The sequence below is a fragment of the Pangasianodon hypophthalmus genome, chromosome 24, assembly GCF_027358585.1.
Source record: "Pangasianodon hypophthalmus isolate fPanHyp1 chromosome 24, fPanHyp1.pri, whole genome shotgun sequence".
NCBI lineage: Eukaryota > Metazoa > Chordata > Actinopteri > Siluriformes > Pangasiidae > Pangasianodon > Pangasianodon hypophthalmus.
Window position 1 is genome coordinate 16,754,821 of NC_069733.1, and position 16,035 is coordinate 16,770,855.

At 36.6% G+C, this 16,035-nt stretch overlaps 1 protein-coding gene across 3 annotated transcripts in view; it reads left to right on the plus strand.

The window, feature by feature from the left end:
• Positions 1–1,898: 1,898 nt before the first annotated feature.
• Positions 1,899–16,035, plus strand: part of slc39a14 (solute carrier family 39 member 14) — a 38,222-nt gene continuing 24,085 nt past the window's right edge. Inside the window, exons 1-2 of one of the 3 annotated variants that reach the window (XM_026931414.3) lie at positions 1,899–2,094; positions 13,133–13,409. In XM_026931414.3, coding sequence (XP_026787215.1) covers positions 13,143–13,409 — 267 coding nt within the window. In that variant the 5' untranslated portion in view covers positions 1,899–2,094; positions 13,133–13,142. Of the gene's footprint in view, positions 2,095–6,432; positions 6,682–13,132; positions 13,410–16,035 lie in introns of those variants that run through there. The other 2 variants (XM_026931415.3, XM_034299197.2) reach the window with 2 other exon arrangements.

Genomic DNA, 16,035 nt, shown 5'->3' on the forward strand with positions numbered 1-16,035 from the left:
CATTTTATAGATTCTGACCATGTTAATAAGAGTAGAGACATTACTAGGCCATTTTAGTAGCTTTTTGGGGATCAATACATTATTAAAAGATTGTTTTATCGGTTAAAGTGACACATTTAGAGCAACTTTGCTACCTGAACTAGAGCTAAAGTACACATCTTATTTAAAAAAGTAAAACTTTCCTTTTCAAGTGTACGTGTACGTGTTATAAATTACTCAGAATAAGACGTCACACGTTTATGCAAGGTAGCCAGGTTTAGGTCGCCAGATTGGGATGAATCACCCTTTCAAGCTACAACTGACGGATATCCAGGCTAAATACTCGTTTAAAACCTGAACAATACATACACACACACACACACACACACACACACACACACATATATATATATGTATATATATACATACATATATATTGTGTGTGTGTGTGTGTGTGTATGTATTGAAAACTAACCACTTCCTCTCTGTTGTTCGAAGAAAATTAGTTTTGTTGGATAAGAACATCCTGATTTATAGATTACACATTTGTAATGCAACACTTATAAATGTTAACACTTAACATTTATGTTTAATGTTATGTATAACCGTGTTTAGTTATAGTTTAGACCGGTGTCTTGTGAAAGGTTCAGGTTTTAAACGAGTATTTAGCCTGGATATCCGTCAGTTGTAGCTTGAAAAGGGTGATTCATCCCAATCTGGCGACCTAAACCTGGCTACCTTGCATAAACGTGTGACGCACGCACACACACACACACACACACACACATATATATATATATATATATGTATATATATACATACATATATATTGTGTGTGTGTGTGTGTGTGTGTGTGTGCATTTTCTTAAAAAAGAAAAGAAGGTCAAAAGTATCCAGTACATACACATACACACACACACACACACACATATATGTATATATATACATACATATATACTGTGTGTGTGTGTGTGTGTGTGTGTGTATGTACTGGATACTTTTGACCTTCTTTTCTTTTTTAAGAAAATGCAGGTTCTTATTCTAACCTATAGTTGCAGTAAATATATGTGAAATATATTTTTAAAATGCATATTTTAATCTAGCAAATAACTAAAATTTATACCACAGTGCCTCTGAATTCTCGATTCTGATTGCTCAGAAGGTGTTGATAAATTTTGTATAACAGCAGGGTCTTACACAGGAACTGTTTATAACCTCTATAAGGAACGGGGTGTAACGTGTTTCATAGACGTTACACAGTATAGTGTAATACATAAGTGTAACTATAAGGTGAAAAGTATGATGTGTCTTTTATTAACTTTGTTAGAAGAGGAATAAAACACTGTGAAACACGCTGTTATAGGAAAATAATCACACTTGGTGTGGTAACAGTAGCTCTGCTTCATCACACCACCCTGTTGTTGATTAATTTCCTAAAACAGCACCACACTGAGTGTTTTATTCCTTACATATGTGTATTTATTACATTTACACATTTATGGGGGATTCTTCAGCTTCTGCACTTTTAACAAAACACACTTTTCTCAACTGTTGAATAGTTTAGATGAATAATTAGACTAGTAACCTGGTCTGAAAGTGAATAGATTTACACCACAGGAGAATACTGTGATTTTTGGAGGCTTCAATGATATCACAAATAATATCATTTGCACTACTACATCTCAAATCATCTCTTTTATTAGGAAATAATTTAAAATAGTAACATTAGACATATAGATAACTAATCTACCTATCTATCTCCATAGATAGCTATCTTATATAGCTATTCTCCATCATTATTTAGTTACTATCTGGCAACCCTACACCTCTCCCTATCCGGAGGCGGCGTGAAAAGATGACGTCATCTGAAAGAGGCGAACCGAACGTTGCGGCGTCGGTTTAAAGCGCACTGCGCATGCGCGGCCCTTTCCACACGCTCAAGCTGCTCTTGTGTGTGTATGTGTGTATGTGTGTGTGTGTGAATGGATTGAGGTGGCAGCTACGGAACCAAAACACACACTCTGACGCTTTAAAGCCGGCTCCGTTAAAAGCGTGATCACTGAAACATCCTGAAATCACCAGACCTGAAGTGAGAGACTCTGAGGAACCCGGGAGGTAAATCAACAAAATAATAACAACAACAACAACAACAACAACACCACTAGTCCACATCTGCTCACCTGTGCTGCTGTAGGTAGCTCCTAGCTGATAACCACGCGTGGCTTAGCAATCTGCACGTTACAGCATGTTCTAACCTTCAGTGTTAGTGATGAGTGCTAAGTGTGATTAGTGATGCAGCTGAACCCTCATTAGCTCAGGAAGCTAACCTGTGCTATGAGCTGGAAGTGTGATGCTGACCTGGAGGTTGGGATGAAATAATACATCATCATATCAAATATTATCATCATCCAGGAGTCTAATGATCATTTCTCTCACTCTTTATAACAACCTTATTTTCATCTTTCTGGTTAATTTCACTTCCTGAAAGTCATTCTGTCATTCAGGATTAAGGGGCTTCATTTTATTCTGAGATTATATCACTTTAATTAGGCACATTTTGACATTTCCTTAAACTTTGTAACCGATTTGCTAAAATTTCAGTATTCGGGATGAAATCTTTAATCATCTTCCTTCTTTAATTGTCGTTTTGTACCTTTATGTTGCCGTAATAATGATTAAACTGTAAGGAAACAAGCCTCAGGTTCTCCGGATCAGCTGTAAATAAAAAGCCCTATTTGCACTGCGTTAGTTTGACGCAGGGATTTGGAGTAATGGAATGTAGTTATTAACCCGAGTATCTCTGGGATTTTAGTAACATCTGAATATGTAATTTCATCATTTTTATGGATTGCATGTGCTGGGATCTGGAAAGAAACGTACTCCGTCTGTTACCTTCTGTAACGTGGCCAGTAGAAGTTTCTCTAGGTGACGTGTATCGCGTCTGTATCTCCATCCTGAAGTATAAAGACAGTCCAGGAACGCTGTGCATCGTGTCCTGCTAAAACCAAAACCGAGTCGAGTTTAAAACAAAGAACAATATACCTCATTGTTAATATATGCCATATATAATATAATGTATATTATGTAACATAATGTGTATATATAATGTATAATATAATGTATATAATGTATTGTAATATAAACGTTAGTGTAATATTTGAATAGCAGAATTAGGTAGAAGAGTGGTCAGTGGACTAGGGTTAGGGTTAGTTATCCTGGTCATGGGTTGGATCAAGGCACAGAAGGATCCATGTGAAGTAGTCCAGATTTAAAAAAAAAAAAAGATTTGGTTATATTTACATAGACTTCCGCCATCCAGACTCGCTGTGCGTAATGCTGGACCTGAGCCAGAACCTAGCCAAAATCTATTCAGCACACGAGCGACGTTATCTCGGTCTGGAGTCGGACGGGAGCACGGAGTGATCCACTGACACGTGGAATAGTCTGATTTGATTTCAAATTTGTTTGAGAAAAATGTCAGTTGTGGCTCAGGCTCAGCATTATGGGTTCTCTATCGTTATACAAATATAATCAAACTCTTTAAAAAAAAAAAAAAATCAGACAGACTTCTTTTACATCAAGAAGCTGGAATACACTTGTTCTTTTTAAACCCAGCTATATATTAACCTTATAATTAAAATATATTAACCCTTAAAATATATGAAAAACCCTTAACAAATCATAGTCACTAGTAGCAGATCTCCAAAAAAAAACATATCAGTTTTATCTTCTCTTACTTATATTATAGTCTGTTTGAACGCTGAAACATGTTCATTAGGGTGAAACTAGTTTTCTGAGAGTATTGATTAGTCTCCGAGTTTGTGATGTGTAACTGTAACTGTGGTGAAAAAATAAAATTCTTGTCTCAAATATGGACACACCTGATTGGCTTGATTGTAAAAAAAAAAAAAAAAAAAAGAGTAGAAACTAAAGTCGAGTGATATAATGATGACTTTTCTGAGACTTTTTAAAGTTTTCCAATATTCAGTACATTTCTAGACATTAAATTCAAGCAAAACTATTTCATAACTATTAGTTTTTCTACAGATTGTTTTAAAACATGGCGCTGCTGCTGTTCTGTTAACAAACCTACTCATATCATGATATATATATTCTGTGTAATAGAAATAGCATCAGATATCATGATGTATTGTGTGTGTTTTTCACTGTATCTCCAGCGGCAGGTTTGATGACTCTGATATTCACGCTAAACGTCAGGTCTGTACTATAAACCTCAACACTTCCTGTGCATCCGTGTCACGGATAACGATGTTTGTTGATGTGTTGTACCGTTCTGTTTGATGCGGCGAGATGACGGGACGAGCATTTTGTAGTAAAAAAGTTTTTGCTAAAACCATCAGCGTGATGAAAAGCTCTTAATCCACGGCAGCGAGTGCCTGGGTTGTGCGTGTGAAATTATTATTGATGACATTTCCCAAGACGGAGCTTTATCTTGCTAAATCTGAAACCAGGTCTGCAGCTTTTTCTCCTTCCGTAGTCCAGAGTCTTTAAGATTTGGGTAAATCGTTTGCATTATGTTGTGTTGCTTTACCTTTACGTTAAAAGTTGCATCATTGATCCAAGAGGCTCCTCAGGGAACTCTTTCTTCTTCTTTTTTTTTTTTTTTTTTTTTTTTTTTTTTTTTTTTAATTTCCCTTATCTTTTTCGACTTTATTTTGTAAGCAGTGTCTCGTTCATTATTTTTCATTGATGACGTTCAGATCAATGTTTGTTACAAGAATAGCAAACATTTATTGCTCATAATAACATGCAACTTGCTGGATTTAAATATGTACGTGACTAAAAATATACCGGGTTTCATTTTTGTAGTTTCGTTTTCCCTCCTTTTCGGCATTGTATAATTAATTAGCGTAGATGTTAAGGTTTTACTAACTTGATAGTTTTTCATAGGACTTTTGGGTAGCAGTGTAAATACACTGATTTATATTATTTGTATTGATAATGTCTTTATGGGTTATAATATTTTTGCCATATAACCCTTCAGCATAGTGGCTTGGTGGCTAGATATAATATACTTCAACAGCACTGTTCAAGAGATTTTTGTCACTCTGTGCCTTCTTGTTTTCTGATGGACCTCTAACCTCAGGGATCTTTACCCTGTGTACACCGAGTCCTATTTCGCTTTTCCCCTTCTTAGATCCACGAGCTCCTGTAAACAAGAGTTGTACTGGTTCCCCTTTTTGAGTCACAGTTCCTCACACAGTTCCTCGCCACTGCCAGCCTTGCCTCGGATGGTAATAGTGTAGACCCAGATTTCTGTAAAGCTGCTTTGTGTTAGGTCTCATTTATCAGTAGCGCAACAGAAAAGCATTCGCTCTATCGTCTGGAGATCGTGAGTGCTGACAATGTCAAAACCATCTGTGGCTGGAAAAAAACAGAATAAGGGAGTTGCATCTAGGTGGGCGTTACTCATTCCTCTGTCCGTCAGAGCTAATCGTTGGCATCTGTGAGCTCATGTATGAAGAAGAGGATGGATAGTGATTTCCTCTGAGTGTGTTACGCTGCCCTGTGACGTAGCTGCTCAAAAAGATATGGTTAGCTAGCTTCGTGTGTCTCGGAGGATGTGTTAGTCTTCGCCTTCCCTAAACGGGTGGGAATTAGCAAATGACTAGATTGGGAGGAAATGGAATATAAAAAAAAACAATAATTCAGTAAACTCGTGTGTAAATATTTTGGTAGGCCAAACTGAACTAAAAATTCCCGCCAGATTTACAAAAGTTTCCATAACGTGTGCCAGTCAGCCGTGAAAGCGTGTTCACGGCACAGCTGACACCCACAAAACTCCAAGAAAAAAAGAGGTCTGAAAATTATAAAGTGGTGATTAAACAGTGAAAGTGTGCTTCCTAATCCCGGCATGTGCTAAATCTTCCAGTAACGCAGCTCAGCCATTGCAGCGCACCAGCACACACTAACTCCTCCTCCTTTTATAGGGTACCATTACTTTTGTCCTAACTGAATGGCTATCTTATTATCTGACCTAATTTATGAACTTGTTTTGGATTGTTTTCTTTCACGTCATTAATATGAACCAATTAATTTTCACAGATGTTACATTAAATTGAAATAAATGATATCGATAATTATGCGATTTGGAGCCGATCAGTCGAAGTTCACGTTAATGAGTCTCCTTATACGTAAATTGACACAATTTCAGGGATTCTTATAGGATACACACATTCGTTGTGTAAATGCTCCTGCAGACGGTTTATGAATATATTTGTTCGTATCCAGCGTGATAAATGAGGCCCAGCGTACAATGCATTACATAAGAGTAGAAACTGGTTTTGTTGTGATTTCTTTTCTGGTTATTTGGATTGCGTCAGGTGAAGTTTTGGAAGAGCACACACACTCAGTGTTTCGTGTTCATGCGAGAGTCGAGGGGACAAAGTGCGACCGCAGGTCCTCACTGTCTCTCCCCATCAGCAGCTTAGTGACTAAATCATGTGGTGTAATGACTTAATCATTACCACCAGCACGACTCTGTTATTACACACAGGCATCGTGAGGTAAAGTGCTCATTTCTAACATGACAGTGTGTCCAGTAATAGCAGGTTAGCTTACATAATTACCGTTTTCTCTCACGCTCCGTTCTTATATAAAGCCCTTTGTACACTCAGTGCCTGCTGTCACACTGGGGACTGCAGGAGGGGGCACTTACTTTTTACTGTCTGTGCTTGGAGGGTAAGTGAAAGATTTCTCTCTCTGATACACTTGATATCGTCTTTTTTTTTTTTTTTTTTTAAACCCTGCTTTAAATGTGTATATATAGATATATAGATATATAGATATCGCTAATTGACACAATATTGACCATAATATTGATAAAAGGTTTAGTTTTTTTTTATTGCAGTTTTTTTAAACTGAAAAATGGCAAGTACTGAATATTTCTGTCGAAAAAACACAGCAGGTTAGAGCCATCGAATTTTATTTAAACTTAAAAATTCTGTAACATTCAAATATAAATTAATAATAAATCATATAAAATTAATATTAATTAATATTAATATATTAATCGCAGATGTTTCCTGTGACAATTTTCACGTCATTAAATTTAATATTTAATCTTTAATCATTTCTAAATCAATTCTTTATAAAGCACCTAAATATACACTCACTGTCCACTTTATTAGGAACACCTGTACACCTGCACATTCATGCAGTGATCTAATGCATAGAATCATGCAGATACACTTAAAGAGCTTCAGTTAATGTTCACATCAAACATCAGAATGAAGAAAAAGCGTGATCTCTGTGACTCTGATCGTGGCATGGTTTTTGGTACCAGAAGATCACCAGAAGATGGTTTGAATATTTCATAAACTGCTTTTCAGCTCACCATGGTTGTAGAGAGTGATTATTTGAGTTACTATAGACTTCCTGTCAGTTCAGACCAGTCTGCTCGTTCTCCTCTGTTTCAGACTGCAGACCCACAGCATGCAGGATGGTTTTTGTTTTTTGCACCATTCTGTGTAAACTCTAGAGACTGCTGTGTGGGGAAAATCCCAGGAGATCAGCAGTTTCTGAAATACTCAAACCTGCGTGTCTGGTACCCACATCCATGCAACGATCACAGTCACAGAGATCGCACTTTTTCTTCATTCTGTTTTGATGTGAACATTAACTCAAGCTCTTGACCTGTATCTGCATGATTTTTTGCATTGTGCTGCTGTCACATGATTGGCTGATTAGATAACTGCATGATTGTACAGGTGTTCCTATTAAAGTGGATGGTGAGTGTATATAGAAATATTTCTCCCACTATTGTCCAAGAGCACTTTCAGGACATTTTCCATTTTCGTTCTGAGATGCTTTTCTGCTCAGCACGGTTGTAAAGAGTGGTTGATCGAGTTATGGTTGCGTCCTGCCAGTTGCAGTCGAGCTGTTCTCCTCTGACCTCTCTCATTAAGAAAAGACGTTTCCTGTTTTTTTTCTTTTTTTTGCACAACTCTAGAGACAGTTATGCGTGAAAATCAGGAGATCAGCAGTTTCTGAAATTAAGTAAAGACGTTTCCTGTTTTTTTTTTGTTTGTTTGTTTTGTTTGTTTGCACAAGTCTAGAGACAGTTGTGCGTGAAAATCCCAGGAGATCAGCAGTTTCTGAAATACGCAAAGTCACTGAGATGACATTTCCCCCATTCTGATGTTTTGACGTGAACATTAACAGAAGCTCTTGACCTGTATCTCTATGAACTGATGCATTGTTCTACTGCCACATGATTGGCTGGTTTGATACCTGCATGAATGAGCAGGTGTTCCTAATAAAGTGAATGCCGAGTGTCTTTGAATATTGTCCCAGACGGTGAAGATAACACTCTTCAGTGATTTGAGCATGGCTTCAGACAGATCAGAGCAGCTGATTCTTTTCTCTCTGCTGCTGCTGTTGTTGCTCAGTGTCCTTTCCTTCACATTGGCTAAGCTAAATGGTGTAATTAGAGATCACGCACACTTCTGAGTCCTGCTCAGGGTCGACGTTTCAGCGCTCAGCAGTCAGCACTCGGCTCTCGGGATTGCAGCTCACTTTCAGAACAAGGAGTTCTACTTTTAGCCGTGTATCTCACAGGGTCGGATTGTTCTGCTCGAATTCCAAACAACCTTGAGCACAGAGTCTTTCGTATTATTTAGGTGATGAGGCGCCGGTGTCGTGCTAAAACGCTGACGTGGAACGTTTAACACTTAACTTTTAATCTTTCAGAGAAAGCCGGCTTTCCAAGCCACCACCACACACTTTTTTCCCCAGTGTGTTCATTTTATTTCCTCTCACTCTTCCTCTGATTGTCTTTCTCACTCTCTTTCCTGAGGCACAGATTTCCACAACCTTTTACACACACACACACACACACACACACACACACACATACAAAATTTTGGCAGCATTGCTACACAGGGCAGGTCTAATCTGTCTGCATGCCTCAGGTTTAGCATCGTGCAAACCACATGCCTTAATCATCACACACTCATCTCTTTCATGTTTATCTATTTATCCATTGATGTGTTTGTTGTTCCTGTCTCTGTATGCGCTCTAGAAAATATCTATAAAAAGGCACAAGCACTAAAAATAATCGAAGATTAATCATTTTCTTCCTCAGCACATATTTTGGTGTCACTTCACCCCAGCCAGCATCAGACACAGGAAAGAGGCGTGGCCTAAAGTTTTAAGGAGGATATTGTCGATTAGAAAGGATTCGAGTGATAATATACAGTACAGTAGTTCACATTTGATTTGCATATTTGTTTTTAAGCTTTGATTTTGTGACCAAATTACTGAGTTATTGAGAGTTCCTGAGTCAGATCAAGTCAGGAAGTGAATGAAGCACACTGTGTGTGTCGAGTTATCAGCTTTTTAATAGATTATTTATTTTTTGTAGATGGGAGCTGCTAAACTTAGCCGAAGGACAGAGTGCTGTAGGAATATCATGTGTTTATAGAATTATCTAATCATTTATTGAGCACAGGCTGCATATTTCCATGCTCGGGTGATTTCTTTTCTCACACTTTACCAAGTTTTTTTTTTTTCTTTTTTATTCTGACCGGTAAATAAAATGCATTTCCGAGTAGGTTTTCAGCTCTTTACACTGCTCACCCAACTGTTTATTGCATTTTGGTTTGATTGATTGTGAAAACGACCCACATCACAACCGAAAGTATCATCTTCAATCAGATCCGGAGTCAGCACGCAGTCTAATAGTCGAGAAAGCAACTTTAGAACATGAAGTTTACACAATACTAAACTGGTAGAAATAACTTCCTTCTTTTAAAAAAAGCAAACTTTAGACCTAAAACGGATCATTAGGTACTGCTGTCGTTATCAGAATGAGTGTGCACACACAAACACACACACACACACACACACACACACACACACACACGTTCTTTGTTGTTGAGCCTGTTTGGAGAAAGAGCAACACTCCTGAGTTCAAACCAGCCAGCTCAAATAACACTTAAGTGTGTGTGTGTGTGTGTGTGTGTGTGTGTGTGTGTGTGTGTGTGTGTGTGTTGGCAAAAGAGAGCCACGCTTCAGTAACAGGGCTGTCAAAGAAGCAAGTGGTGCATTTTACCACACACACACACGGCTTAAGGCAACAGTAGGAAACAATGTGAAACAGTTTGCTGTCTGTCTACAGTCTCTCGCTTTCAGACGTTTTATTGTATATTCATCAGGAATTATTCTGGAATATCGGTTACGTTTATCAATATCTGAACATGTACACTTACACATCAGCCTCAAAATGTTAGGTAAATTATAGGTAAATCTGGTAAGTTTTAGGTAAATTTGGTAAATTATAGGTAAATATTAGGCAAATTATAGGTAAATCTGGTAAATTATAGGTAAATTTTCTGTAAATTTGGTAAATTATAGGTAAATTACAGGTAAATCTGGTAAATTATAGGTAAATTACAGGTAAAACTGGTAAATTACAGGTAAATCTGGTAAATTATAGGTAAATTGCAGGTAAATATGGTAAATTATAGGTAGATCTGGTAAATTATCAGTACATTTTAGGTAAATCTGGTAAATTATAGGTAAATTACAGGTAAATCTGGTAAATTACAGGTAAATCTGGTAAATTATAGGTAAATTACAGGTAAATCTGGTAAATTATAGGTAAATTACAGGTAAATCTGGTAAATTATAGGTAAATTATAGGTACATCTGGTAAATTATAGGTAAACTATAGGTACATCTGGTAAATTATCGGTACATTTTAGGTAAATCTGGTAAATTGTAGGTAAATATTGGGTAAATTTTAGGTAAATTTGCCTATATTCATGATATTTTCAGTTGCTAAAATACTATTGCTTTGCAGCATGTCCACACACCAAAAGCATGACGCTTGAACAATCTCATAAACACCTGATGTAATCAGACATAAAGTCTTTATTCCCTGTGGGTACTGAGTTGCCTGGTACTGAATTCCCCACTCGAGAAACAGCCGGAGAGAATCCAGCGTCATGACAGCGTCGCGTCCCTGTAGTCCCTGCATTTCAGATCGAGTTTCCTCCCAGGACCAGGCTGGAAAAAAGTTCTTACTTTCAGCTACTTCTTTATATTCCTGGATTTGTATTCATAAATCATTTACACTAGGTCACGATCAAGCGTTCTGTTTTCTCATCTGTAATGATTTATTACGTTTTATACACCTAATGTGTCTAATCTTTCATTTTATAATCCGCTTGGATGTCACTGAGCACGGCCTTGTGTCCGGGTTTTTAATATCATATATATACGAAATGTACAAATGCTAAAACTTATAAACAAACTATATATAAAAAATATACAGATAAAAGTTGTTTAAGCTCTTAAAGCTGAAGGGTTTCATGGTCAGTGATTTCAAGCATAGAGGTGTCCAGTTGAGGGTTAAAACGTCTTTTAAATAGTAATAATATAGTAAACGAGATTGAGATTTAGGATAATTATGAGCGCAATAAACAATTATTTCAGCCAATAAACGAATTAGGAGAAAAATGGTAGCTGCAATATATTTAGTTTTTACTTGGAGATTTTTATTGGGTACTTTGTTGTTTTAAAAACTTACCTTATTAGAAAAAGAAGAAGAAAAAACACTTTATTTGTCGCATATACCGTGCGTGAATACAGTATGGGTTGGATAATGGTGGAAAATGTAAACTACGCATGCATTACCAGTGATTTTTGACTTGTTGTTTAGACCCTGCTTGTGTGTAATACGGTGAAGGATAATGGTTAGTGTTGGGGTTTGAGCGGGTGGGTGTAGGGTGGAGTAAGATAATTCCTCCCTCCTGTTCTTGTGAATCAGCTCATTCAGAGTGTTGGTAAGTAGGGCTGGGCGATATGATGGCGATACAATAGCGATATTGTGATAAATTATGGCACCATACGCTTTTCTGAGTGTTATATCGTGAATATAAAAGTTATATCGTGATAACTTTTTTTAAAACCTTTTGTTAAATAAATTGAATTACAAACAGACTGGAAGAAGCCAATGTGGTGTTAAATGTTACAATTCTTAGCGTTAGACAAGTCAAGCCACTTTTGTTTATATAGTGCATTTAAAAAACAACATGCGTCGGCCAAAGTGCTGCGCAATGCAATAAACTGCAAATTAAAAGAAATAAAAGAATTAAAATAAAAATATTAAAACAAAGGGCAAATTAAAGCATTATAAGACAGAACCACACATAAAAATATATCTTTATTGAAATAAAAATATACGTATTTATTTGTGTAATTAAACATGTATATTTAAGTAATACATTAAATTTCAAAAATTAATTAAAAAAATTAATTAAATTTGTAGACATTAAATAAAGTATCTTTGAACAGCACTAAAACATTGCTGTATTGCTGGCAGTTTGTGAGCAAACCTGTATATTGTGATGGATATTATGTATTGTAAAATACTGTTAGTAAGCTAATGCAGTGTAAATTCCCAGGAATCTGATCAGGAATCTGACATTGTGGAAAACCTGGAAAAGCAAACATAAAGCATGAGCACTCCTGTTGTGAGAAATGTTTGGGATGGCGATATTATGATCCTGAAACACACTCACTATCTCTCTGTGTGTTTAGGGAGTAATATGATGCTGAAGCGGCCGAGAGGCTGCAGTGTGAGCACTAAACACCTGCCCGATTTCAGCCCTGAGGTGTAGCACTGGCCGAGTCGCGTTGTGTAGTCGCGCAGATGAAACGCACAAATTGGGCGTCATGTAGGACTCGTCTGACTTTGAAGCACATTTTACTGAACTGTTCTGCTTTTAATGTCATCAGGCAGTGCTGCTGCATAGTGCAGAATTCACAGAGGTGTTTGATAAAGTAGCACCAGAAAGAATTTTAGAATTTTTAATCCAAATTAATTTGAAACAATGTGCATACTTGCTCAATATGGAATATTTTTTTTTAATCTTTCTTTACTATTTAAAATGTTTCCTATTTAATTGTGTTTATTTATTTATTTGTATGTCTGTTCAGTTATTTGTATGATTTTTGTGTATTTTTCTTTCTTTCTTCCTTTCTTTATATATATATATATATATATATATATATATATATATATATATATAAAATATAAACTTTACTCCTGCCATGAATATAGCCATTGATATATGATATAGCCCTATCTCAAGAATTTTATTCTGAGTTCTTTGTGTCTCTGCAGATCCTGAGTCATGACCCAGACCTCAGCCAATGGCTGCACCCAGCTGACCTTGACCTTTGCCCTTATCCTGTCCCTTGGCCTGTTATGTTGGCCCTTGGGAGAGGTCAGAGGTCAGACGGATCTCCCTCCTGCTCTGATCCTGCAGGATCTGCTGAGCCGGTATGGAGAAAACGGGACCATCTCGGTGCCGCAGCTCCGGTCGCTCCTCGCGCACCTCAGCACGGAGCAGAGCGGAGAAAACACGCCGGACACGAAGTCCACGACTAACAACTCGACGGTGAGAGATTCCCAATACTGCTTTCTGACACGAGCGTGTGTTCAAAGTCTGAATTGTGTTCTGTGTCTACATTTTTAACTTTTGCTTTTCTCACGCTTGTAATCAGACTTATGGAGGATGTGTCGAATATTTTCTGAAGCTTAACGCCACTTCAAATTCTTTTCTTATAGCGATACGCTGGAGTTTATAGTCGCAGATTTGTGCTTTGTCTGTTTGGTGTGGTTGAAGAAGATACAAAGCCTCCTGCAGAAGTCCGTGTTTTGACTGCGCCTTTCTGTTTATAGTGAAAACACGTGTCTTACTATTAGATACATTAGAAGCTGGGTTTGTGAAGTAAAAAGATTATTTTAAATAAGAGGTTCTAGAGAAAGATTTTTCCAGTTGCACTGCCTTTATATAAATACTAATTATTATCATTATTAATCCAGGATTATTATATTTGTATATTTTTGGATTGAGTTTATTAAGCATTTGTGCAAATCATCATAATCTTTGCTATATTTTAGCTAAAAATGGTACACATTAAAGAATTTGTGGTATCCATGTGTAAAGAAGTAAACACTTCAGGACTTCCCGTTATAGGAAAATAATCAATGATGGCTCTATGTTAAGGAACAACACGTTATATTATTTATCCGTTAGTTCATAGTGATGTTTAATTGTGGAACCTGCACCAAACTTGCGATCTATGAACTATGAACAGTCAGTCCTTCACCAGCCTCGCTTTTTTCTCTCTCTAAATGTGAATAAGACAAAAAACTGAGAAACCACAGCACATAAACTGCGGAGAAGATTTCGCAAAACTTCACGCTACAGCTTTACCTCTGACTGTTAGATAGCTGACACTGGAGACTCCTTCCATAAATGTTAAATAAGCATCTCCTTACAGAAACTTCACCATATCTACCATATCTTGTTTATTATTAGTCTTTATTATGATTGTGGTGGACCATCTGCCATACAAGTCCCTGTGAATGAGCTGTTACTATAGAAACGGTAACATATTACAAGATGTGAGTAAATCAACATAAAATCAGAGTTAGCTTGGTTTTTGAATTAATTGTTTTATAAATATAAATATAAGCACATTTAGACATGGGATATAAGTAAAAAAGCTACTGCGCTATGCAGTTAAATAGAGATTTAAAACGTTTCCATATCCACGTGTTGGTTATAGTTATCAGCTTAAACCTTGTTTAGCTTGCACAGGTGTGCTAACTAATCAAATAGTAAATACGTTTTGTGCATTAGACGGTAATTATTCCTGTGGAGAAGTGAGTTGACTAAGCAAACACACTGTTACAGTGTCAAACACGCCATCAGGGATGTTGTCACGTAGCTGTCACCAGAGTCCACCCAACTGGATTTTCTTAACTTTTTCAGAAAAAAATAACAATAATAATAATGTTTACAAATGTCAGCTGCACCTTTAGCTGATGGTGGTGTAGGGAATGATTATTATGTGAAGTTTTTAGTTGTAGATACACCTGCTTTTAATTTTTTAACCGCCTGGGTAGCCTTTTAGGGGATAAAATGTTTTTAAAACGTGAGTGGGGGCACAAACTTTTACAGACATCTTATCAGCACGGGAGAAATAGGAAGCTGTAGGAAATTAACTAGGGAGGAGGTGAATTCATTTTGGAGGTGGTTAATTCTTTGTAATTAAATTCTTGTAATTTGATTAATTAATTGTTAAAAAAAAATTTCATTCATTTTCTCCCAAAAAAAAAAAACAAAACAAACAAGGGGGGTGCAAACTATTGCACACCTTTGTATATCAAAAGGAGGACATGGGAAATTCTAGGAAGATTACCCGGAAGGAGGTGGACTTTCAGGTGTGATCCTTCTCCCAAACTTTAGTGCAGTGGTGTTTGAGTGTGTTTGTAAAAGGTTGAGTGCAAAAGTTTGCACCCCCTCCCTTTTCCCTTCAGATAAGGTTTGAAGAGGCTCAAGGTTAAAACCTTCCATTCAGAGTATTTTTTAAAATTAATTTTCATTTTGTTGTGGATTATGGTTTGAATGTTTCATATTTAACCTCTTGGAATGTGATTTTTCTTGTAGATAAATTAGTATGTTTTATTTTTCTTTTTAAAAAAGAAACTATCTGAAAAATTAAAGTGTTAATAAATAATAAAGCATTATTTTGATTTTTCTTGGTGAGCCCCAGGGCCTTGCGTTACACTCTTTTACACTTTTTGACCTCTCCTTGTGCTCGATTTGTCTTTCCCAGAATATAATCATGCACTTGGCTCTTGGTGAAGTGGTTTTCTTTGCATTTCAGGCCAAACAAGGACAAAATTTTTTTTGATTTATGCACGAACAAAGAATTAGAAGATTGCCTTTTTTGAGAGGAGCAAAATTTGTCCACAATAAGGAAAATACAGCTGCTGTTATGCTTAATTTTTTTTTCCAAATGGGATAACATTTTTATCTACACTCTAATAATGTCATCTGTTCAACGAGAAGATTCCACATGAATGGCAAACCATCCTGGTGTTTACTGCAACATTCTAAATTACAGTGCTGTTCTGCAGCATTCAATGTAACTATAAATGGATAAAAATTATTTGTTTGTTGTTCTTTAGTGAATAAAAATTGTTATGTTGGCAAATCGCTGTGGTATAAG